At 41.2% G+C, this 27,490-nt stretch overlaps 1 protein-coding gene across 46 annotated transcripts in view; it reads right to left on the bottom strand.

Moving 5' to 3' along the window:
- Window positions 1-27,490, bottom strand: part of GTDC1 (glycosyltransferase like domain containing 1) — a 182,005-nt gene that overhangs the window by 83,170 nt on the left and 71,345 nt on the right. For 42 of the 46 annotated variants that reach the window (XM_035556002.2, XM_035556016.2, XM_050711498.1 and 39 more), the window contains 2 exons: window positions 7,665-7,832; window positions 4,520-4,693 (listed from right to left, as the gene is read on the bottom strand). The exons of 2 other annotated variants lie outside the window; for them this stretch is intronic. In XM_035556002.2, the coding sequence (XP_035411895.1) occupies window positions 4,520-4,693; window positions 7,665-7,832 (342 nt within the window). Of the gene's footprint in view, window positions 1-4,519; window positions 4,694-7,664; window positions 7,833-10,194; window positions 10,486-16,807; window positions 16,895-27,490 lie in introns of those variants that run through there. 2 more of the 46 variants (XM_035556017.2, XM_035556023.2) reach the window with 2 other exon arrangements.

Genomic DNA, 27,490 nt, shown 5'->3' on the forward strand with positions numbered 1-27,490 from the left:
GAAATACTCCATTTTATGCCCCTTTTTAGCCAGCACTGCGCTTTCCCCTCAGCCGGCGTTATGTCCCGGAGCTTGAGAGCATCCCGCCCGCTGACTGTGTAAGTACCAACACCGGCGCTCCAACTTGCAGCAGGCGAGGAGGAAAGCCATTCAGGGCAGTAATTTCCCTCACCCAGTTCTTCAGCAGCAAGCCCCAAGGTAGGAGCACTCTACCGGCGTTTTCTAATTATGCTAACTACCCATAAACTGTGGTGGCAGGGAGGCTATGCCTACCGGAGAGCGCAGGGCACCGCGGAGCTACCCAAGCCACCCCCAAGCACGGGAGCTGGCTTCAGAGCTGGAATCACTGTCATTAGCGTCGTACTCCACCTAAAGTAATATATACTATTGCACTGGAAGGCTAATTAGCCCAAAACTGTGCTTCTAAGGTACACTCCTTCCAACAGGCAAGCCAACTCGGTAGAGCTCACTTGGGTACCACTGCAGTGCATCCCTCGGTGCAACGCAGCCACGTCCCAGTGCCCATCCACAGCTTTGGGATCCTGGGGTTCAGGTCTTTCCCTGGTTTTTGACGTCTGCATTGTCCAGTACTGCAGAGCTACTGCGTGGTGTTATGGTTACAGGGGAAGAGGGAGGCTCCCAGTTATCTAAACAGGGGTCTCAGCAAGCCTGATCACAGAAAAGCAAGTTGGGAGAATTCTTATTTTTTTTATTCCCCAAACCAGGCTCCTCCAAACATGACAGTCATGTTTCTGTACAAGAGATGCTGCCAGTGTCTTTTAAAAACCTCAGCTTTAGTTAGAAGCTCCCTTAACTGGCCATAAAGTATTCTCAGAACTGGAAAATTCTGCCTCTCTTATGCTATAACTAAAAAATATAAAATCGAATGGTTGAAAATGTCCCGTTAACTGTACTCAGTTATAAAAGCAAATTAAGAAACAACATTCTAAAATCTTTAATTCTACTCCAAAATGTGCAATGCAGATAGTACAAGACACTAACTAACAAGTTCCAATTAAAAGAAACTATTGCTGTCTTCGGCTGTCATCTCAGTCATTTTTCTTTTGTATTATTCCACCTTAGCCCAACGTGCATTTTGGGCTCTTAGGAACATTACTTCCTTCTTGCTTATAAAAATGTCTTCCTTTTCTACTACATCATGATAATGGTAAAGATATACTACAATCGGTGGACTAGTATTAATAACTAAAATCTACATTACAATTTCAATTGAAATGAATTCCAAGGAGTGCCCAACCTGACCCAGCTTTGCCAGCTGCCAAAGACGGCATCGATGCAGACGGAGCGAGGGAACTCACACAGAATATCAGCAGGGAACATCCAGAGGTGTTCCAGCAGGGCTTGCTGGCCTAAGGAGATCTAAGTGCCAAAGACAGCATCATTAGAGAGTTTTGTTCTTGTACCATAGTTTTTGAGTGCACAAACAAAACCAGATAATATCAAAATAGACTCTATTGATAGTACAGAAAAAAGTTTTTTTTACACTATAATAGAAAGTAAATTGAAATTTAACAATGACACAATGTAAGTGTGAATTACAACATATTTCATTCGCTGAGTAAAATCTGTTATCCAGCACATATGGCCCGTAAGATCAGCTACTGGTCTACATTCCTTGCAACACCTATGCACTGTGAAGTGACAGTCTTAACTTGGAATTTTATTTGTCTATAAGTTTAGAAGCTTTGTGATAAATATTTCTACATAATACACTTTATCAGAATGGATAAAGAGAAGAATTCAAAGTCAGAAATGATGGAGGATGAATGTATACACATGGAATAGCTGTGGTGCCACAGGATGCAGCATGGAAGCTAGTCATTGTCAGAACTAGAGAACAGGAGGATTAGGTCAGAAATTTCTTATTCTGCTAAATCCTCAAAGCCTTTCATCTCTTTTCATGGTCAAATAAGGACCACGGTCTGGTTGTTTGCTCTGGGAACAGGAGGTGCCCTTATGACAAATCTTTATTATAAAATAAGTCTCTTCATAAAATGCATCAGTAACTTCTTCTCATAGGTAGTGTAAGAGCAGTGATTAGATGCCCATCTCAAATATTTAAATACACATTATGCAGAGGTATAATGCTACATCTGATAATATCTCCTTCGTCATTATGCCTTCACTCTTAACTGATCATTTACGATGCTGCTTGTGCTAGTTTGTGTAGCCATCATCTCCAGTAATCACATTAAAAGGTAAATACATTGCAGGATTTAATCATATGACATGCTCTTTTAATACACTGGTTTTTGATCAAAGGTCAGATATATTTTCTTTTATTTACCCTACAATTGCAGTATTAAACCAAAATAATCTTAAAAAGATCACGAGCACAGGTGTGATGATGATTTCTTTGATCACCTCAGTCCAAATGAAGATTATATTTAAGACACAAGCACACCCTGCAACATTCACATGCAAAATAAAAGAGGTCAAAGTAAAGAAAAAATCACCCTGTTTATTTTGCCTTCAGAATTTTTAAATATTTTCCCAACATCTCAGCAAAATTATGCATTTTAAAAAGACTGCAGGCACTGAAATGATTGTCAGTCATGCAAATAATCACTTACTTACACTGTATGAGTTTGGTTTGGATAAAGCAAATTACCATTTGAAAATAACTTGAAAAACACTCTGGGCTAAGAGCTTGCTTTATAAATTTTAGCTTGGCCACAATTTTTCTTAACCTTTTTCTCCTCAATCGCCACTCAGTCACTATAGTAATACAGACTAAATTAAAAAACGGCATACAGTTGCCACAGGTGCATTCAACATTATTTAAAGCATGATCTTGTAAAGAAATAGTAAATATGGGCTGCAGCTGAAGGTCAAAAACCAAACAACTTATACAGAAGCTCTCCTCTCCTACGCTTCCCTTCTTTCTGTGCTAATACTACTGCTTCTTGCCTTAAAAAGAATAGAACTTATATCCAGAGGTAGATTTTGACTCAAATGTATGTTAGAAATAACAGATTACAGCTGATAGTAACCTGTGCTTCTAATTACTCTGCTGAGAAAGCTGTACAGTCACACAGTTATGTTTATGAGCGTCTTAGTTTTGTCCATCTGCTGCTGAAAATAGCTTTTCAATATGATGTCAAGTGCAACGACCACAATAGAAACATGAACAGTGTCCTGCTTTGTGAGATGAGAATTAACATGAGAGCTGGACATTAACAAGAGCACGCGATGAGACCTTTCCACTTCACCACTTGGGTAGCAGACTACCACCTTGACCAGAGAAATCTTCTGCTTTCTTCGCAGAAACCTTAGAGACATGGTCTGTAAGAAGCCAAGGGTGATCCTCAGAGACGTACAGGTACAGATCTGCACTGCCATGCAGACAGCCAAGGCCCTAAGCAACACTGGAGGATTTTCATCCACTTGACAAAAATGTAACTTGAAAGACTTAACTTTAGGCATTGATTTTTAAGGGATTTGTATCAGTGCTTTAGAATATGTTTACCACGCAACTGAAATGCAAACTTTGCACCATAAACATCAACAGAGTGCATGGCCTGAGACTTAAAATCTCTGTACCCCAAACTACCACAGCCATACATTTAGTCCTTGGAGAAACTTGGAGAAAGTACAAGCTGGTTGGGACAAATATCTCAAGTGTGACCAGAAGTTACTACCAGGCCAAAAGCTGGACTCTTGCAGAGTCATGACGCTGTTTTCCACCCCTATTTCAGCAAAAAACATACCCAGCATCATGAGTTTTTTTTAAGAGTATAATCAAATTGCAGAATCATACTGTCTCTATTTAGTACCGGTCCCACTGAAGCAAAGTTCCTGTTCAGTGGGAGGAGAGCTCCTTGTAATAGGAAAAACAATTGTGCCAGGTTTAATCAAAAGTGAAAAGGATCTGGCGAATGTTCCCTTTGAGCCACATAACCCACTGCTAATTTCAAGATGGGCTCTGAAACAAGGGTAATAAAAAACGTCCTTCATAGTAACTGAGGAAGACTGAAGAGCAACTGCAACTGCAGCTAATGCCAAAATCTGCAAGTCTGCTCTGTGCTACTGAAATGCTTTTCACCTACCTGGAAAGCAATAAAATCAGAGGTAGGGGAGGGAGGAGGGAATAAAATCCCACTACAACATACCAAGGGAAATATAGCCTCTTGACTACAGCCTTATCGCTTTTACTGTTCTCTAGAATTTCTTTCTCCTCCTTGACCTCTCCTGCACAAACAAATACATGGAGCTGAGGCGCAGACAACTTTTTAAAAACTAAAACAAGTGGGAAATTATTCACGCTGAGGGATGGAAGTTTGTATGACACGCTTGGCAAACCTACCGGTCCCAGGGCGGGTGGATCAGATTCTGCCTGAACAGCCCCTGATTATTGAAACACACTGATCGATCGAGGGGTTGTGCTCATTAACAAACTCCTTACTTAACAATGCCTTAACTGATTAGTTAAAACTTCACAATAAATAGGTAGTTTTGACAGACTGGAGGCAATTTATGACGTGGAAAATGTACTGACCTGCTCACATCAGGAAACCTGACTGGAAAGTAAAGAACTTGGCACTTTGGTCTGATTATTTTTTCCAAATCCTTTGGTCTGTGGTCAGGAATCAACTTCATAAATTTTCCAATGGATGTAAGAAACGATTCCATATTAAAAGCAGAGTTGAACACCACAACATCAGCAACCAAACTGTAAAAAGTGGTTAAGATTAATGAACACACTGCTGCTGCAAAAAGAACGGAGTTATTTCAAATGCAATGAAAACACGATACACAGTCTCACAGACAAAAGATACAAGTGGAATGTCAATTAATATCAACCTTTTCAGGTCAATTAGAAGTAGCATATATACCTTAATTAGAAAAGTTCTGATTTCTGTCTATTTATACTTCGAAATATTTTTGAACCTTTTTTCTTAAACTGAATAAAAATATATTATTACCAATCTAAAGGAGCAAATCCAATTCTATCCATAGATCACTTTTTTTATTCATAACATGGTAAGACTAATATTACCACAACTGTTTCTCAAAAAACACTAAAAACAGGTAGATAAGGCACATTGTCATACGACTTAAGTAGAACTAAGCTTGGAAGAAGAAAAAAATTCCTTGTGGAAAATCCTTTTACTGAAGGACAACTTACCTTTGGTTAACCTACCTTTGACTGACCAAGTGGGTCAGGTAGCAAGATACTAGAGAATTAGAACTCTTTTTTTAACCTATGCATGCATAACCCTGACGAAAAGTGCATGCACTAAACAAAAAATATATAGCAAACAATATAAAAAAAAGGTTTGATATATTAATACTGATACATTAATACATATTGTGTTAATATTGATTAATACAATAATATTGGTGTATTAAAAATACATATATTGTTTATGTATTTATATATTGTTCCTTAGTGCTGTATTTTAAAACCAACCAGACCTAGAATTTTAAGACGCAGTTAAAATAATAATTTAGGAATTATTTCTCGAATGGTTGGTCTGGCAAAAGCGGGAAGCTACCAAACCTCTGCAATGCCCGCCGTGCATCCAGGCAGCTCCGACACCACCTCACCTATGCTGGCAAGCACACAGTGCTGCCGGAGGGAAGCGTGCTTTAGGGCCAGTGGGTTTTCTCCCTATGTTACACAGTGCAACACGGACCCATGGGCTGTAAGATACACTGAGGACACATGTGCGTAAGTCACTGGGCTGGTGAAAACTGTATTTGAGGTGAGAGCCTGCCATTCATCCTCACGGTCAAGAAAGAAAACTGACACTGCTCCCCGGAGCAGCAGGAGCCAGCAGGAAAAGCAAAAAACCACGGGAGAGAGAAATCATCCTTTTCAAGCAGGCCACGGGAGTCAAAATGTTTTCCAGAATCCCACACACTTCCCTGCCCGTGCTTTTTTACCCTTTGCTTCCCAAGACTTCACAGCAATGATTCAGCTACCTTCCTGCACTCACTTACAGATGGCACAAGGCAAGAGGAGCCCCAGCTGCTCTGCTGCTGGCACGTAACAAAGGCTCCACACATCTCCACCTCTGCTTGTCTTGTACATCGAGCCTCGCCTGTCCAGCTTTTTCCTGGAGGCTCTGCAGATCACCACCAAATTAGAAAGCTCCTGTCAGCCCTGCAGCCTGAGCGACTACAGGGAAAGGAGTTTCACCTTTGAAAAGTGTGATTTTATTACCAGGGTTATATCAGCCCTTTGGAATCATTAACGATAAAAAAAAAATATCTTTCTTAATGATTGAAGAAGGTTCCAAGAGTTCTAACTTCAATTTTCTCCAAAACATCTATGCAAACTGCACGGAAAAATACAATTGGAAATATTCAGCTAGAAAAATATATCTTGGAAAGATGTACTTTCATGTTTCTGGTATTTCTAACAGATTTGGAAGATGGCAAGATGGCATTTCTTTGCAGATGACCACTAGGTAGTTACAAACGATATAGAGGAGATGGCTGCTATTTGCTGTTAAAAATGGGGTTTCTGCAGCAAGAAAAATGAAAGATGAGCATGATATAATTACACAGAGAAGCTATTGGAGGCTGAAGGAAACAAAATGGAGCATCTATACTATTCGTTTTGGGGGGAGGTAAGGCAAAAGAAGATACTTTTATTTTAAAAATGCATGTTTTGAGGATAACGAATGCCAGCTTACAATAGAAGTGTGAAAAATAACTCCTCTAAGTAGTTGCCTCAGTGCCAGAAAAAGACCTTTTAACGTTGCAAAATCTGAAAATGGCTGCTACGCTACTATTTTCAAAAGGTCTTTTGCTCTCCTCTCTCGCTCTACTGCTCAGCAAGTGAAACGTGTTGAAACTGCAGGGGCAGCAGCAGCTACAGGATGGTTAGAGCATACCCAGACCATTTTCTGGAAAATTTGAGTATCAACCAGCTTATATCATGATGCAAATGCTTAACTTACATCTTAAAATGCTCAATCCCTAGTCCTAATAATTCTCCTAACAGCATATAGGTAAGAAAGATCATTCAAATCAATTTGTTTCAGCTCAGTTTTGCTGTTTCACTTAGGTTTGTACAGAGCGTAACCACAAAGCTTTTCAGTGTTGCCGTTATTAACTTCTTTCATTAACTCAGATTCAAGAAATACATTTGTTTTTAGCAACAATAAAGGACCGCAGCCTTTAAAACGTCTGGGTATTTTAGTACTGCTCAATTTCTGAATACCAGATGAAAGAAATATAAGGATTTATCTGGTGTGTTTACTGCCCTCTCTTCACAAGAAAAGTGCTGCATTACATTTTAATTTCTGTTTATTTCCCTAAAACCCTCTATATAATTTCTGTTGGATGCCGTAAAAGCTATGGCCGAGCTGAAGATGCTTAGCCGAAGCTTTGCTAAGTGTACATGAAACAAAGCATCTCGCTCGCTATGGCCAAGGCACTGGGCCAAACCTGCACGACGAACAGGTAAGCCACAGCAGGCAGCACGGTACTGCTGGACTTGTATAAATTGAGATGAGTGCATGGTTTGGGCCAGAGCCCTTTTACCAGCTTCTCTTGGGGTCTCTGCTTGTACCTCTGTTTGCTACAGGCTCACCATTTGAACAGAGGAGGACTCCTTGAGCTGGCAATGCCGAACATCTGTACGTAGAAGGACACATTAAATAACACGGAGAGGTGCGAGAAACACATACCATGAAAGAATCTGGTTGTATCCGTACTGAAAATCCCTTTCCTTCCAGTTCTGGACAGGATACGCCAATTGGTTCTCATGGAAGTAGAGGACCTTTTTCAATTTGCCCAGGTCAGGGCGCAGGGCAGCGAGTTCAGCCAGGTTAAGCACTGAGCTTGCAAAGAGGATCCTGCAAACAAGGAGAGCAGTGTTCACCGCCTGCGAGCGTGCTCGCAGGGGTCACCCCTTCCCCTTTGCCTCCCCTTCTCCCCCCCAAGAAAAACATAACCCCTATAGGGACACATCAATAGCTAAGCCTTAATACCATGTAGCAGCATTCGAAGTTTTGATCTCTTAAAAAGCAGCTGCTAAGAACCCAACTAGAAAAGCACTGAATCTCATTGGTCTTCCCGGCTCAGTTACAGAGAGATGCAAAATAAAAAAGCTGGATGGATTTTATTGAAAAAGGCAAGAAAAGCTGTATCTGAAGGACAAATGGAACAAAGATAAGGCTGACTAGGGAATACTTTGCTTGCCAGTTTCATTACACTTTACTTCTTTATGCAACCAACTACTGAAATTCAATATACGAGCAGGAATGGCACATGTTCCTGTTATGACATAAACCTTTTTGATTTATGCAGTACACTTATCTAGTGTTGTCTCTTTTTTTTCGCCCTTTTCCTGTGTTTTATTTTCTCATTTTTATGAGGTATCCTATATAATGAAATGTTTGTATCCTTGCACCCCAGTCTCGCCATAGCACTCTTGCTACTCCACAATCCACAGCGTTGCTCACATCCTTCAGGTATATTAGGCAGGCACAAACAAAGCTAACAAGCTGCTGTCTTAGCCTTTTATAACTAAACAGGCTATTAGAAAATGAACGTATTTAAATGCCTACTGTAAATTTGTGACCCTGCTCAAACCAGTAGTGAATTTCCCCAAATTTCTCCACGACTACACGAGTGTTTCATCCCCTGCCTAGCACATCTTTCAAATAAACTGATTTCTGAAGCTACAGAGAGCTGCAGACATTCATAGTAAAAAATTCTCATCAAAAACATTAAAAAAAGAAGAGATCAGGCATTCTATTGTACATAAAACATTAAGCTTTCATATAGTACTTTTAAATGCAGCACATTTCTGACTTTTTTTTTTTTTTTTGCTATGCACCATTTTAGTAGTTCAGATTCAGAATTTGATGTAGGAAATGTTTAATTCTTTTAAAATCTTTTCAATTTCTTCCTATTTTTGCATAGATTTAGTGTTCAAATTTACTACCAAGCTGCCATCACTAATATTATAAACTTCCAACTCTGGCTGACAAAACTTGTGCATTTCCCCAAAGAACCATATATGTATAAATATATATAAATATATCACCTAGGCTAATATACACTGTCTTTAGGTAATCTGCATCCAGAGAACAAACACTTCCTAGAGAACAGATCCTGTATCCATCTTAATCAACGTGAGTCGATGCTAATCTGGAAGGCTTACCGAAGTAAGAGATGAATGTTATTGCCTTGTTCATCAAATATTTGGTTTTTCTAAAGGGACTGTCACACAGAATGGCAATTAAGATAGGAGCAGTGGTTTATTAGGAGCCGTACAAAGACCAAAAAATAGTTTTTAGGTAAGCCATCACTTATTTGTCACGAGGAGTAACAAATGGCCTGGGGAGCTCACAGTGGCCTGGTGGCAGATTCAGAGCAGAGGCTTTGAAATCAAAGCTTCCTACAGGTGGCACGATGCGCCTGCCCAGAGATGGCTGGGAGTGAGTTTAGGGTGACAACGAAAACCAACAGGAGAAAGCACATGCCACATACTCCACAAATAAGATTAATGGCTACTTGGGAAGATGGTGGCTATTTCTGGGGTGCGTCATACCTTATCCGTCCTTTCCATTCCACTGATTTCTCCGAAAACCTCTTTCTGTGATGAGTTCGGGAGAAAACTGAGCTGATGCAGGACAGTGCCTATGCGTTTGGCTGCGTTTGAATGAGGAAAGGAAAAAAAGAGATGGCACATTGGGACTGAAGGCAGGGGAAGCAGAGCAGGACATGAAGACAAGGGTGGGAAGAGCACGGAGGGGGTGTCAAGGTCAAGGGGACGACTAGAGAGACAAGGGCAGCGGGGAGCCCCACGAGAAATGAGAGCAGAGATCCCAGCTTGGGCACCACCACACGGCTCTGAAATACCTGAACCCACTCAGATGGACGAAGGAGTAACTAGCAGAGGGAGATGAAAAAGGTGGTTATATCCACGGGAAAGGAAAATAATTCTTGTGGTACCGGTTTAGACAAAATAAAGGAATCCAGCAGCAGCATCAGGGAGCTGCAGGCTGGCTTTAGTAAGGCAGAAAAGGACAGAAACTTGGAAAGCTTGCAAGAGGCAGACCTAAATTTTCTACAGCATAAATGGGAAGTGCTAGGAATTAACAAGCAGATCACTTATCACTGCCCGGCTCATAAATAAACCAGTGTCAAGAGAAAATTGTTGCAATTACTAGCAAACTCAGATTTAGAACCTGAAATGACACTGCTTACGTTTCTTACGGCAAAAAAGCGTCGAATTGGTAACGGCACCAGAAAACACCCCCCTCGTCCACCTGCAGTTCTCGGCTCCTCCAGGACTGAAGGCAACAAACACGAGCTGCTCTCCTGTTTGTTTCTTTGCCGGCGTAAAAGCTGCTAACTACCAGCAATAACCAATTTCTTCGGCTTTGCAAGCCTAAATAACACCTGACAGCCCGAGTCACCGCGAACATGCCCAGGGAGCAGCCGTGGACGTGGCTAATGGACTCACGCAGGGCACTGGAGGATATGCTGCGCTGCATTTCCACTTAACACCTATCACAAGGGGAAGAAGGGAAAGTTTATTATAATGTAACGTGCGACATAAATATATGTCAGTTGTCATTCCGTGTGACATCAACTTCTATTTTACCTCGGGTTATTATTTAAGCAATAAATCCTAACAAGGTGAGCTTTCTGTATCCGGGAGGTAGAGACACAAGGTGATAGCAAGAACGCTCCGAACATGATAATTCCTGACAGCTGCTGCTTGAGCACAAGTTAAATTGAACAGTTTATCTCAGCATAAAGATGTTATAAGGTTTTATGTTTAATTTAAAAAAATTAACATAAAACCCAGAGAAAGCAGAGTTAGGCAATCTTTCACAAACATGACATACTACAATCACTGTATAAGCTGGATTAGTACTTATTACCATGCTACTAGAGAATTAAGCTGTTTTTAGACCACCAAAGAGCTTTAAATTGCAACTTTTGTCTCTGTAAGAGAAACCTATATTTAAAACGTCTGCTAAATTCAAATTAACTGCTACATCATTAACTCGCCACCTCACAAAAAAAAAAAAACACAACACATTTAAACTGCCATTATAGCATCCTTATCTAGGCCTATTGATGCTGCACCGTATAATGGACGCAGGACCCCTCGCTAAGTACACCGGGCGGCTCGGCTCGTCACAAAGCTGAAGGTCACGCTCGTAACGCCCCAGCTGTCCCTGCCGAGATGTCCCCAGGCTCTTTCCACCCCCAGGACCATGGCACGCAGAGCAGCACCAGCGCCTGGAGCCCGGCCGACTTTCAGGGCCACCATCCGCACAAGCCCTGGTCTTACGCTAAGCCTGTGCTTAATTCGAAGCACTTAATAGCCCGCCCGACTTCTGAGGGCCTACTTAGGTGAATTAAGTTAAGCGTGTGCTTAATTTATACAAATATTCAGGGGAGGGAGGCTGAGCACGCTTGCAGACTCAGAGCTGGGATGCGTATGGAGAGCAACCTGACCTTTGCTATTGTCTTTCACGTTATTTTACTCCAAAGGACTGAAAAGCAGTAAAATTAAAAATAAAAAAGGAAAGGCTTTTATATTACCAGCAGACGAAACGCCTGATACAGGTTTCCATTTATATCAAGCAAATTATAGCAGTGAAGGTGCTAAAGTATATTTATTTTGTTTAATAAATCTTCTTCATGTCACGTAACCATGATTTACTCTTTTATGAAACTGCCCTAAATCTTTCAATTAAATTCCCATGCAACCTAACTAAAAACACATTTCGCCTTCCCCCTGGGAGACCACACAGCGCATATCTACCTATCTGTGGATCTAGAGACTGAACTGTCTGATTCCCCGCGCTTACAGCACAAAGTGGGTTTAAAGCAGCAGCTGATGTGTACTGGGACCATTCCTGGCGTCGCCGCGCAGGTGCCCCGCAGCCGACCCTGCCTGGCAAGGGAGGATTGCTGGAGGGCAAGATCCCGTGGCGGCAGCGCCGACGCTCCTGCACTGCAGATGAAATCAAAGTCCATGAATCTGTGCAGCAAAACAACCACATTCACATTGAACTGAGTCTATGGTTGAAGACATGGCCGTCTAGAAAACATGCACGAGCGCTCTTCGTTGACGCGGTGTTATGATAAAGCAGCGCTAGATTTGGATGTCACTGCCAACAGGGGCCTGTTAGGGGAAACAGGTACCCGTAAAAGGGCTGCTCACCAGGCAGCTCTCACCAAACTGACGCTCCCCTGTTTTTCAGGAGGGTGGTGTGACGCTGGAAGCAGCCCTGTGCAGAAATGTACAACTAAGCCTTGACCACATGGAGTGGACAAATCCCCCCTCCGCTCCTCACGAGGCATTAACTGCTTCGCACTCACCGAACTCCAGATGACGCTGTACCTATGTATTATTTCCTGACGTTTCAATCGGAAGGCCTAACACCATGTAGCACGCAGCCGTGAACCCTCAGGCCGTTTCCCAAAAGTGGCTTTATTCTGGATGGGACACGGGACTGTGCCATGCCCCGCTGTGCTGTCCCCTCAAACCTCTGCAAAGAGCCACGGAGCAAGTAGAGGAGGAGAAGCGTGACCAGAAGCAGTCACCTCGAGAAACACAAGTTTCATGCGGTGTCTTCAAGCTCCGCAAGGGCAAACCCCAGGGCTTTGGTTCCTCCACCCCATCGCCAGCATGCAGTCCCCTTGGTTTCATTCAGCCCAGCAACTCAGACAAGGCCATGGATTTGGCTTCAAGTTATTTTTCAAGGGTAAACTGTACATCAAATAGCATTATTAATGTGTGCAATACTAAACAGAGTGGTTATTTTCATTTATTATCACACACGTTTTTATACGATCAACTTGCAGAAGTTGCATTTTTATCACTATCAAGGATACGCAAATTGCAATCAGATAGAAAATGCTCTTCCATTTTCCATTAAACAATAGATGACTCTGAATTTCTGAATAATAAATACTAATAAATGGTAATATATGACTGTATACAATATAATAAAAATAAATTAACTCTAATGTTTTTGACATGGAATGTACAAATGTCAAAAATGCTTATTGATATGATAACATATATCTCATAAATTAAGTTCTAATAGATAGAGCATAATTTGAGATGTTTACAGAAATAATTAAGTCTTACTATTTTGACGGTCTTTATTTTTCAGAACAAATCACAAGGGTTGTCATGCCTTTCATCTTAATTAGGCCATGTGTTTGTCTTATTTATTTGTTATGTACTTTCATAAACGTTTACAAATATTAATCGTAAAGGAAAATATTTTTCCCTCTTGCAGTAATTACTACACATACATATAGTACACAACGATGGATTTTCATGGCTGCCACCAGCTCAATAGTTTGGGATTTGGGGGTTGTCTTGTATATTAAAATATACTAGAAATGAATACTTTGTTTTGAACTCTCATTACCAATCTCCTTTTGATATTTTTATTCAAAAAACACTCCCTCATTTTACAGTACACTACTTTGGACTGCGGTTGAAATCCTTTTCCCTGCCGTGTCAGACCTTAGCTACATTTTCCAAAAGAATTTACTACCTAGAAATCAAATTTTCCCATTTGTTGTATATTACCAAATCCCAAACAACGCTCTAAGCCATCTGCATGAACATCTGCCATGCGATGTACCTGGAGCGGAGGGGGCTGCGTGTCCAGCCCCATTACTGCAGGTCCCATCCTTCCCTGCCTCTCGCCCACGCTTCCAGCCCTCTCTTATGCCCCCAGGTAGGATGTCCCAGAGCCCCCACTCTCAACCCGCTGGCCTCACTGATGTTACTCACCAACACTAGGTATATAAAATAGCAATTCTCTCACCTTTACAATAATCAAGGGGCTACGCAAATGCAGTAAGTATTTCATTTGTAATAAATTATTTAGGTTCTCTGTCAATTCCTTCTTATCCCCATGAATGTTTATCTCAACCAAAGTGTTTTCATACAATAAAACCTCAAAAATCCATTTTTAGGGGCCAAATTCCTAGCTTGACAACTATTTGAGAACTAGTCTTAAACACTTACCAGTATTTTCTGTTACCTTTAACTCAAAAGAGACTGGAAATGATGTGAAAGCAGTTAAAACTACTTTTCTATTTAACACTGAGAAGTGAGCTTGGAAGAGGCTCTTTGAAAGAGAGACTTTAGGGAGGTGTCCTATTTTGTTTGGATTGCTTTGGTTTTTAGGCAACAGCACTGAGGCTTCTTCGGTTTTATTAAGTGTGTGGTACTATTTTCTTTCCCTGATTTGTAATTAAATTTGGCTTCAATTAATTACTGACAGATGCACATTCTTACTTTAGTGGCCAGATTGTTCACCATGGGCTACATCGGCCTCTCTGCTTCCATGAAGAGAGAGGTCGAGACCAAGCAGCTCTTGCTGCGGCGATGGGGGAAGGAGAAAGCCACGAATCCACATCATCTTCCTCGTTCAGACCTCACACTGTCGGCACTAAATAATGAAGGAAAGGCATCTTATTAGATCAGAACATAAGCAAATCAGCGAAAGGTAGCCAGCGGTGGATGGCTTATGAGAGATGCACAGACTAACTCTGCTCAAATATATGCTGTGAGATATATTTGCAAGAAGGTAAGAAGCAAGAAAAAGAAAGTACAAGAAAAAGAAGACAACTATCGAAAATAGTTGGTAAATATAGTCCTGGTAAATATACAGGATGTGGGAATGTATCGTGAAAAGACTTTTTTAAAGGAAAAGACTTCTAAAACTGGTGTTCTACTCAAACCAACCAGGTAACACTTGAATGGCATTGTTTACTGCTTTAAAGTCTGCACATTCATTTAACTTGGTGTCTTATCTGTCTAATTCTGGAACAAAAAACAATATGTCAAATGACTGGCATGCAAAATGCTACTGTTCCTACCACCCAAGGGGTGGTACGCATCGCAACACTGCTCGTCAGCAGCAATGCTAATGAAGAAACGTTGAGGACGACTACTTCGTGTCAGATGGTGCTTACTGAAGGGGGCTTGAAACTTCATTTAAATGAAGAAACAGGTATTTTTTCTATTTTTATCTGTAATGACTACATTAGGGTTTTTTTCATGGTGCACTCTCTCTCCCCTGCACACTCAGTGCATGGGTACATACAGTGCATACACACGACGCTCCGCAGTGTAGAGCGCCCTTACACACAGACCTTCTCCTGAGCCCTACGAAGACAACACTTAAATGGCAACACCACGTCAGGGCTGGAACGCAGAATGCGAATGGAGGAGTTGCCGTGCAGGTTTCTCCATGCCAAGGGAATGATTTCTACCCAAGAAGCTGCCAAGTAACTGAGGGAAGCGACTGAGCATTTCCAATCATTGGAGACGCAACACCCTGAGCACCTAGAGTTGGAAAACTCCAGATCTTTCCTTCGATATAATATGCAACAAGTACTATTTTCCCACTGAACTCATCTTTGCATTGAATATATGCTTCCACGTGAATACGTACGTTGAGACTTCAGCAAATTTCAAAGAGCGGCTATTTTTTTTTCACGGTGCACGTGTTAGCTAAGTATGATAGTGTTATGTCCTGGGGTTTGGGCTGCTTCAGCACAAGAGGTTCCCGGCATCCCTGCTGCAGGGGTAACAGAGGCACGCAGGAAGGGCACGGTGCCCCAGCACTCTGCTCCCTGCCCATCGCTCCTGGTGTGCACTCTACAAACAGGAGGTGGAAAACAGCGAGAGCAGAACGTGACAACTTGAACGCTTTTAAGAGTAGCAAGTTCCTTTCCTTGTCCTTCTTGCCTTGCCCGGTGGCGGGGAAAAAGTGACTGACCTGAAGCCAAAGAAGCCGATAAATGCAGTGACTCTTCAAAGGCAGGGTAATAGCTTCTCTTACAGTGATGGAAATGGATCCAGGATGACAGTCATCATCATAGATACATGGTCTTCACTGCGAGTGAGATGGATTTATCCCAATCAAGGAGAATCAAACTCAGTGCAGCACACAGCCACCCACCAAAACCAGTGAGAGTTTCACCCAAGAAAGGCATACATGAATGGACTCACTGGTGAATGAAAGGTGAAGTAAAACAATGGCCGATTCCCCTTTATTTTAAAAAGCTTTGGCAAACTCAAAGCTCAAATCTTCTCCCAATTTTCACATTTACACATTTTATATTTTAAAACATCAGAAAACCCATGCACTTTGCACAATCGCAGAGAAGATGGGCAGGGTCTCAGCAGACCGGTTAGCAGTTTTACATTTCGAGTGCCCCCAAAATTCTGTTCTCCAAAACATTCCCGACTGCCACCTGTTTTGTATGTTGCTTCAGGCGCTTTGATATGTAAACACTTTTTTTTTTTTTGCAAATTTCAAGACAATCACTAAAAGGACCTTAGTTTTCTTAGCAAATGGATTTCAGATTTTCATAATATTCCATGGTTCTGATTTCATCTCAGATAATCTATAAACGTCAAGTCCTTCTAAAAATATTTTTATGGAAGCTAATGCTCTTGCAGCTAATTTTCACAAAAAATCCCATTGAACAGTATCAATCCAAGGCAAAGCTACTGCTTAAGAATGGGGACCTCAAGAAAAGCAGGATTCTTCCCAGAAAACTAATACAGCCCTCGAAAAAACTCAGACTGTCATAAAACCTGAGCAGCTGGCAACTCTGTCACCATGAAGTATCCATATGGAAGACCGAGATGTGTCAAACTACCCAAAACGAGTTTGGATAGTGCAGAAGATGGAATAAATAATTCAGTATCTTCAACACTTTCAACAGCAGGTAGTAGATATGCTACCTGCTTCTACAACGTGCCAAAATGTAACATGCGAGTGAGAGCGAGAGAGAGAATGTGAGTATCTCCAACCTGTTTTCATGAGGAGATTTTGCTCGAGGAAGTTCTCTTTTGAGAGGCATATGATCCGTATCAGATGTTTGTCAGGAGCAGGCAGCACTACAGAACATTAGGAATAACTTAGTAACTTTAATATATATTCACAAAGTGCATACTGCCTCATACATTTCTATCTATGTGAGCATCTTGACCAAATGCAACAAAAATATCAGGGAAGTGCAAATATTTCTTTTTCCCCTTCACATTTCTACAATGCAAGTTGCTGTGGCATAGTGACAACCTTCCTGCCTTAATACCAACGGAGAGACCATTCAGGACGATCAGCTGAACTTGCAATCAGAACCACAATTCACATGTTTCTGCTCTGCGTTCATGCAACAGCTCCACCATAAAACTGTACTTTGCAGAGTCAGTCTTCCTCCTCCTTGTAACAGTGACACGCTGGCGTATAAACATACACTGTTTATACTTACAGAAGATAAAGCAACACTTCTGTTGCCTAAGAAATTAAAATACAGCCATTTCGTGCTTTAAAATGACACACAAACGTGTGTGTTGTAAATAAATAAATAAAAAAGCTCAACTAGAAGAGAGGTGCATGTCAGAGCACGCTAGTCAGAAGCCTGCAGGAGAGCAGTGCTCTCTGATTTGGTCAAAATCAAGAGTTGTAACTTTCAAATAGGAGCATGGGGCAGCTCGAGCTGCTCACCATCCCTGAGGACCAGGGCCACTGCAGCATCTGGCAGCGCAGTTGCTCCTCCAGCTCCTCCTGTCCGCAGGATGTGACGCTCGTGGGGACAGAGGCTGCAGGAGAGCCTCTCTCACCGCTAGGTACCAAACCCCTATGGGGAGACGTTTCTCAACCAGCAGTTCACTGAGCACCTGGGGACAGCTGGTAGAGCAACATTCAGAAGCGTATCAATAGAGAAAATTTCAGTCTTTGACTATCGCACGGCATTTTCAGCCACTAGCCTTTCCTACGAGATAATTTCTGAACTTGGTAAAGCCCACACTCGCTACCAGACTTGAACGATTACACCGAAATGGCTGAATGGCCAAATGAAGTGAGATTTTCAAAGAAGTGAGACAAACACTCTCCTAAATTCAAAAGCTGCCAAACATATTTCATCAAACTTTCAAAAAATAATTGTTTTGTCTGTTCTGAATTAAGCTGTAAGTGGTTTGAGAGAGGTTTCTCTACAAACATGGCTAAAGATCACAAAGGGGAGCATTTGGACTGAATGGAACCCTTCAGTCATGTATTTCTTAAATAAAACTTGCAACATGCCTGGCATATACCATAAGCTGATTTATTTCCATTTACGTAAGGTGTTTTTTCAGTGTAATCTGAATTGATGCCCTATCATTTTATTTCACGTTAACACAACAGGCCTTTCTCTGTAACACTACCAGCAAAAAGGAAGAAAAAAAAAAACTCTCAGCTTTGCTGCCTGGGCAAGACAGCTCACCCTGCAACGTGGCTGGAGCTCCTCACACGACACGTGGGGACCAACGCAAGGACTCGCAGAGCAGTGCAGAATTTGAAGGGAACGTGTTAAGCTTACAGCCAGAGCACTTGGCAGCTCTGAACCCGAAGCCTTTTGCCCATTTTTGAAATGTTCTCCAGGTCCTGGCTAAAAGTTCTGCAGATCTGACCATTGTGCTGTTACGCTACAGTCACATTTGGTCAATTTTTACAATACAGAGACAATCCCCAAGTAAGCAAACTGAACCCCAATGCTGCAACACTGAGATTTCCTGCCCTGTGAAAAAATCTAATAATAAAGTAATACTCTAAAAATAATGCTTTCAGGCTTCCAGATATTTTTAAATTGTTTTCCCAACTTATCTCATATGCAACCATGGCATTGTGAAACTTCTGAAATTGTTTTATGATTAAATAAAGCACCCAGCTCTGAACGTCCATTATTCCCCAGTACCATGTAAGAGAAATACCAGGGTGAGAAGAATATACCAGACGCTTTCTAATCTTTAAGATTCAGAAAGTGAGGCCAAAGCTTGCTTATCGAGGGCCATGAAGAGAATCAGTGCCACAGTGAGAACTCGGGAGCCCACGCCAGAGTTGAAGATAAGAGGAAGTCACGGTCTGGTGATTTAATCAATCCCTATATTATCATGTCACTCTGCCTACATATCTTACAGACCCTGCTCACCACGGTACCTGACAGACTTCCTGAATGAAATGTTATCTTCATGAGACCATGCGTAGTGATTCAGTAGTTTCAGATATCGTATTTTCAGGCAGAGATAGTATGTGTATATGCACATATGTTTGTACGCATTTGCACACAAACATAAGTACACAGACAACACACATCTATACTACATAGATTTATATTTATGTTATACACATTTGAATGCATAGATTTACCCACGCTTCCATCAAATTCCACAATATAACTGTGAAATACTATATTCTGAATTAAGCTATTTAAACCGTGGCCAGGAAAATTTTTGACAACAGCTGATTTGTTATTGGGAAAAGATCGTGCAGCTCTCTGCCACAGAAAGCTAAAAATCTGTTCGAGGTGTCTGGTCGACAAGCTTTCGTATCTGCAGACACTAAGCGAAGTGAAATATTTTTGGTCAAGGTCTCCAAATAAAAACAGTTTTTCCGGTGATGCCTTTGGACTACATGCAAAACCTTTCAGGGACTCTTGAAAAGGAAACTTTGCTCAAGCTGTTTGTCAAGATGACCGGAGATACTCTTTGGAAAGTATTTCAAAAAGAGTTCTGGACCATTGGTAGTTGCACAATCATATGGGATTAATTTTCTGTACATATCTCTACATAGTGCTGGATGAAACAAATTAACTTTAAAATTCAAAGATCTTTACACAGCCCTGTGCTCTTAGGTACAGATATTTAAGCAATCTCTATTTCCTGTCAAACACTGAAATGGATATTAAATTACATGAAATTATTAGGGAAAAAAACTAGCATGATGTCTGTTCTACTTTCTTTGTTAGCTCCTGCATCTTGCTATTTCTCGTACTGAGTGTAAGAGATAATTTATTATTATCTGTGATTTTAATGCCTTCCTCAATTAAAACACTGTGTGTGTGCTGGACTTATGAAGACGCCTCTGAAGCCCAGATGCAGTCTCACAAGGGTCAGCCATAGGAGATAACTCCAGGTACCTGGCTCAAAAAAAACAGTGTTCATTTACCTTGTTCCTTTCTGCAGCACCCTGAGATGATTTCAGGATGTCATCTGTTCATCCACCTTTCTTTTCTTAAAAAGAAATTAAAAAATACATGGAGAAGGGGAAACATGACCATTCCTGGCTTTCCTAAACCCCAACCCCCCAACTTGGCCCTGTGACCACCACCCAGAGGTGCTCAGCATGACAGGAGCCACCCCAGCCTGCGGGCACACCAAGAGGGGGACGTTCTCATCTAGACTTTGTATGTGGTAGTAAAGAAAGGAACACATTAAGGTGATTTTTGTCTGTTTAAAAAAAAAAAAAAGGGGGAAATCTCCCTCACCCTCTTTCTGTGGGACCTGTGGATTGATGCAAGCCAGTAGAGGAAGTATAAAAACTTATATTATTTCTTCCTTCTTGCTCCTGTGCTCGGACAAATTACAACTATTGAAGGAGGAGCAGGGCATTTGTGAAAGAATATAAAAAGTTACACCCGTTGGGGATTACACAGTGCAGTGTCCTGAACTGTCCCACAGCAGACCACCTTAGGGCTACTGTTTCAAGTAAAAATTAAACATTACACAGAAACAGTTCAAGGTTGACATTTCCCAGCTTTGTGTCAAGTTACATTATTTGAATGAATCTCAACTTTTAAAAACATCAAAACAGCAAAGAAAAGCAGATGAGGGCCGTATAAAAAAACTGGGAAATAAGACTCCTACTAGAAGCAAAACAGCCACCCAAGTTGAGTATTAACAGTGGTAGGATTAGGTAATGAGGTCTTTAAAAAAAATACCATCCACTCTTTTTATTGCAAATTTAATATGAAAAATGCTTATTACTCTATTAGCAATTTTTACCCACTCCCTTTCTCAGGTTGCACACATCAGTTTTTGCACATCTGCCTCACAAGAGTCACTGGATTAGGCTGAACCCAAAAGAAAGCCCTAGGTTTACACACAGCTGCTCTCCAAACCAGCACCAGGCTCAGGGTCCTGAGTTACACAGAGCAGCTACGGCTCGACCCTACTAAATACAGCCCCAAAAGTACAGGAGCAGCTCTTCAGAAGTATGGAAAAAAATATGCAGGATTTTTGTCTAAGTTACCCAAGAAATCCTATGCAGTCTTTAATAACAGAAAGCACTCAACCACCCCCTTCTCTCATCTCCCAAGCACTTACAGAAAGCCTGTTCTTAACCCTTCTGCGCAGACCAAAATTCCCTTTCATCTTCCATTTATTTTCATTTTTACCTGAAAGGGAGAGAAGAGGTGGGCTTTCATGCACAACAAATGAACGGGACTTTTTTGCAGTCTATTAGATTGCGGTCTACTTCCACCGACAGGAATGCATACCTGAATTTCTGCAAAAATACCAATTTTGCCCTTCTGATTTAAGTATGGCATATATTTAATGTAATGTTCACCTCTATATGTTCTCACTGTTTAAGAACTCGGTGCAGGTGTTATTAATAAAATAAATTTATTTTTAAAAAGGATGCTATTCTATAAGCTTTGAAGCTCACACATAGTCTAACTTAACCCAGCTTTGGCTCATCTGGTCTTTAAATGACTTCTTTCATGTGGTCAGCCCACGAGCCATACGTACTGCTGCTCAATCACGCCACTGTACATCGTCAGCGTGAGGATGATTTGCATGATTTGCATTTCCTGTACCATTTGAGCTTCAATGAGCTCTAAGCACCACGTACAAAAGAAACCACTGCCAAGTAATGCAAAGATTTTAGTTAAACCAGATGAGACTATTTTAGTCAGGCTGCCAATAATAAAAAAAAAAGTCTCAGGGATATCCTGTTAAATAAGGATTTATTTGTAGGGAATCTGAACCTTAGATGAGTAGCTACATTTAAAATATAAAAGTTGCATGAATTCCTTAATAAATACGGCCTAACAGCAAATAATTCAGTGAGAATATTTTTTTCAGTGTTCCTAAGGTTTTGGCACCGCATTATGTTACTAATTTATTTATTTAATAGCACATAAAATGGGTTCTGATTACATTAGTTTTCCTAGTATATAAAACTAAATGTAATTAAACTGAATTAACTGATTGCTAGTTAAATTTCTCCCTATGAAAAAATCTTTTATTTTATCACAAATGATCAATAAAAGCTGTTGGACGAATAGCTATGATAGAAACAGCATTACAGTGGGCTCAATGAATAAGTACGAAAGCGTAAAAAAAATGTACCAGAGCCTCGTCGTCATGAAAAACAGAGACAGATGGGGAGACAGACCTATATGATGCTACAAATAGCAGAATATCTTGTAAGGATTTCAACGAATGTTTTAAGACCTAGTCAAAATTTGAAAAACTACAGATTTGCTTGTGGTGCTGTATTTAAGTTCACCTGTAATCCAAGCTATAATATAATCATTGCATATATTGTCAAAGTTTCAGACATCACAAGAAAAATACAGAGCATCCTTTGAGTATCTGTAAGATCTTTTCCAGATAATGGCACAATTAGCGATGCCATTGTTCAGCATAAGCCCTGCGTTAGCCGTTAGTACAAAAATGATTCGGAAAGTTTGCTTTAATAACTACTTTAAGAAACCTGCCTGAGGTGGAGCCCGTTCCCAAGTTAAAAACAGAAGGTGTGAACGCAACCTTCACGTGCAATTCTGCATTTTACAACAAGTCTCTACCTAAATTGGTAGATGAATTCAGTCACTAGAAAGATTAACATCTAATAGCATGCTGATACAGTGCACGGCATCTGACCAGCTGAGGGGCGTTCATCACGTATGCCTGATAGCAAGTGAAGGCAGTCTGTTAGAGCTCTGAAGGAATCTGCATATAATCATGCGTAATGAAAACCACAGCAAACTCCCATTGCTGCTCTTTCCAGAGGACATTCATTCTCAGAACATTAAGTTGCGTCTTCATTTTTCCCCGACTGTTGAAATGTTACCAAATACAAGACAAAAATAAACTGTTACCAAAGGGTTAAATCCTCTCTGGAACACAAAAAAAAACACTTTATCCATTGCTGTCTGCAAATACACAGTCAAGAGCATCGTAACAGGTATATGCTATGCTGTGGCCGTAAAATATAGTAATAGAAGTGGCCACCATATTAAAAATGCGTTCTGTCATTTTTCCACTTAGAGATCCCCTGTATAATGCTCTTATTTAAAGGTCAGCTAATTTTATTATGGAAAGTAACTAATAACCTTTATTAATTCTTAGACTCGCAGATTTCTAGCACGTCAACCAAATAAATAATACATCGAGGAAATGCAATACGAACCAAGCTGTTGAATACAGCCTCTACTGTGTGGGCAAAAAAAAAAATCTGTATTTGCAACAGACAAAAGAGGTCATTAGAAATTTAATACTTTTTTTGTTGTTGTTCTGGAAATTAGAAAAGCTCGTATTGATGGAGCTTTTTAACAGCAAGTCTGCTTATGCTTCCCCATGGTCCAAAACACCCAGACCATATCTAATGAGGTGCTAAATGCACTAATGTTCAAGCACTACCAATAGTCCCCAATGTCATACAGCACCTTTTCTGATCATTTTGGACATGCCCAATACGGGAGAATCTAACAAAGAATTCTGCTCACAAACTTTTCTGCTGTGTCTAATTTAGTGACTAAAGAACATGAAAATATCAAAGTTAAAAATGCATGCATTTATATTTTATCCTCGTGACATCTCCTGTATGGAAAGTACTATTAATGTTGCGCACTATATAAAATGATTCAAGAACATCCACGGTTTTATTAGGCGTTTTTGTTTTACATAAGTGGACTAGAATGCAGTACTATTCATTATCAGCCTTTCCCAGCACACTGTTTTTGGTTAGTTTGCTCCTAAGAAACATTACTAGGCTTGAGCCTAAAAATAGATTGCTATTTTTGGCTATTTAATCACATGAGGAAAAGAAACAGTTTGTATCAGTCTTCTTTAATTTACAAAATAATTCCACGGTGCACCCTGCGCATATATCATGAAAATCACTGGCACACCACCGTCAGGCTCGCGCAGGGTGAGCTGCACGCCTGCTGCAGCTGAAGCAAAATGTGCTTTAAAAGATTCCAGCAACAATAGTCTTGTGACTAAATAAGAAACAGAAGCAGAAGCCATGAGCCAAGCAGATACCTATCGGTTTCCTTGAGCTTAATCTGATTAAAACATGGCTCTCAAAAATGTTAAATAGAATGCCACGTCAGAGAACAGGCATATGATAAAAATAGTTCATGACAGGAAATCATTATTAAACCAGCATTACTAGTGTATCTGTTATGGAAATTTCCCTGTAATTTTTCAAGGTTTCCCCTTATGCTTTTCTTGAGTTGTCTGTTACACTTTTTTTTTTTATTCCTCAATGGCGTTTAAGTTTGAGATGTAAAAAGAAAATTATCACTGCAATTTTCCAACTAGACTCTGCTCAATACCATCTCAAGTATGTCATACATCATCTTGTCATTCACTTTAACAAGAAATCACATAATATTCATAGGCAGAAAATAATCCAAAACGGGCAAGTGCCACTACGACAAAAACACATTCATATGACATGACAGGAAAAAATCTTAAATTCAATGGCTTTCGTAACGAAAGCATCTCACAAAATTTTAACTGGGGGAAAAGCTGCAAGGAATGACACAAGAGCTCTTCTAGAGTCCATCAACCAGATTTAGGAAAACTGAACTTTTGATAATATACTATCACAGATCAACATTAACATTTTTAAAAGCTCACATAAATAAAGTAAAATTCAGCACCCGTTCCTGTCCTTCTCTCTATCACTGTCCTCCTCACAAACATCCCCTGGATCACTGTGCCTTTGGAGCACCCCATAAAACACAGGCTAGACTCGCAGCATCTTGTCTTGCTTTCAGTTACCTACTCCAGGAAAAGCTTTTACAAAAAATACTTAAACAAATAAAATACTTTTACAAGGAATTACCTTACAAGGCTAAGACCTATTAATAAAAACCTATTTTGGCATTCTGTGGAAATTTCAGTAAACCTCACCCCCCAAAATCTTAGTTTCTCTTTTCAATATTGTTGGCGAGGAGGAAGCCACCGCCACGTGGTGTCCCCACTGCAAATGGGGGTTTAGGGCAATGCTGGACATGAAGAGGAGCCCCGGTGTAGGTATCTGCCCCTCAGCGCCAGCCCTGCAGGCCGCGGCCCCTCAGCACCGCCCCGCTGCCCAGCAGGCCACAGCACTGCTCAGTGCGAGCTAGGTGAATTTCACGCTGTTAAATTTCAAGCCTGACCCGTGACTCAGAGTCATTTGCCACAAAAGTACTGTAAGACACGCACGTGGCATGGGGGAAACCAAGAGGAAGGAGGTCCAGGCATTGTTCCTCCAAAGAGGAGGCACATCTACACGGGCCTGGGGCCCGGCTGTAATTGAGCTCCACACACCTGAAATCCAAGCGTGACAACACACCATGATAAGCAACAAGAATTTTTGCAAAATAGTAGAGTTCCCATATGCTTTTAAAGTGTTTTCTAGAACCTACATGATTTTTGTCCTTTGATGTCAGCCCATCTGTCCCACAACAGCCAAGCTACGTCTGACCCGGCATGAAGGGGACTGCACATCCTACTGCTGCGGTGCTTAAGCCTTATTCCACAAAGAGTCTTCCAAGACTATCTATTCTTCCTAGTATCCCTACCGCATTAAGAAATTATTATCTACTAGAAGGAGTAATCAGCTCATGGTTTTACTACAGTCATCCTCCTTGACAATGCAGAAAAATACCCGAGCGTGAAGCATTAGAGAGTCAAGGTTCAAAACATCAAGATTTATTCAGATAAATGCAAATTTATTTAGATCTCAAGGCAACACGATTGAACGCTGCCTGTTGATACAGAAATGCCCAGCTGCTGGCAAATCCAGAGCCTGTATCTCTGCAATAGACTTCTACCAGGACACGTGCAATGTCAGAGGGAAGGATGCACAGCCTGAAATGCCAGGAGGAAAGGCCAGTGACAGTTAAAATGTCAGAGCGTGGCAAAACACAGAAAGGGAAGGAGTGTGGAAAGCCAAGATGAACTAAGCTGGAGTCATCTGCAAACTGGTCTGCAAGCGGTGCCTGAAAATTACTTCCAATGCTGTTAAAAACCCAAATAAAACAGAGGATCAGCCACACAACGAAAGCTTACTGGGAAGAACAGAACTGCTCTCACCCAACACCGAAATCCTGAAGCATGGATAAGGCAGGGCAGTTATTCTGCTTTCTGAATGGCGCAGAAGACCCCAAACTAACGGACACCCACATCCATGAAGCAGAACCTCTCTCCCCGCATTGCCCAGCCAGCTCCAGCCTCTCCAAGCCCATGACAAGGGAACAGCACCGCACATCCCAGCTGGAGCCAGGGCAGGGGGCAGAGCAGGCTCTTTGCACCACAAGCACGTTCAACAATATGCCTTTCTCATTTACTGCCCCCCTCCGATCCACTTTCTCTATATTACCCAATGAAACAAGACATGGTGCAGGGGAAAAAGAAGCAATCTTGTGGCTCTTAACAGCAAAAATATGTACGCTTACAGTTATATGGAGGACCAGAATGCCTCCAATCACTGAAGGCTAAAGGAGTCATCCACTTCAGAGGAATGACCAGTAAATAAACAAGAATCTGCAAAGCTATTAACTGCAAGTAGCAATTTCAACATATGACATGAAGGGAGAGAAGCATCCTATGTACTAAAACCACCAATACATCATACAGCAGAGTCACATGCAAAATAACCTCTCACCTAAAGAAACTATTTTGCTTAAGAAGCCAAACAAAAACAATCTAAAATATTTATTGCCATGAATTTCATCCTTGTTCCATAAACTGCTTAAGAGACATGACATCATGCTAACTACCTAGACCTGTCTGGCTGATAATGGACCAGATTTTATGCTGAAGACTAAACTGCAGAAACATGAAAGGGTGCAAATCTGCAGGTCATCAGAGATGTTGAACACAAATCTGACTTGCCAAAGCCAGAGCTGACAGTCCTGCAAATATAGAAGGTCTGGTGGTGGCAGAGGCTGACAGCAGAGAAACAAGTCTTGCAAGCCTTTTGCAAGGTTACTGCCCACAGCTCCTGGCTACGAGGCTTCTCTACAAGCCAAGGCATTTCACAAAACACAGACTGACAAGTTTGAAAAAATGCTAATACTAATTAAAGTTCAGAGCAGGGTGTAGCTGGGAAAACGTTCAAAAGTAGCCATTACAGAGCAATCCATCTCCAATATAGATAAGTGCATCTCGAGTCAGACCTTCTCCCCCCAGTCATAAACATCCCTTGCCTTCCACGTGGCACCTCGCAAACGAAGCGAATGCCTCAGCACCAGTCATCTGTACCCAAACGCACCCGCTGCCAGGAATTCAGACGCAGACCTTGAAAAGTCAACCAACGCCTAGCGTCTTGCTTCCAGGTCACACCACAACCGAGGACGGGCTGATTTTCAGGTTCCAGTTTGTACACGATGAAAGTCCAAAACAGCACTGCTAGGGCACTTGCAAGTCGGTTCAGTTCAGTTTTAAACA

Source organism: Cygnus atratus, chromosome 6 (genome assembly GCF_013377495.2).
Source record: "Cygnus atratus isolate AKBS03 ecotype Queensland, Australia chromosome 6, CAtr_DNAZoo_HiC_assembly, whole genome shotgun sequence".
Taxonomy (NCBI): Eukaryota; Metazoa; Chordata; class Aves; order Anseriformes; family Anatidae; genus Cygnus; species Cygnus atratus.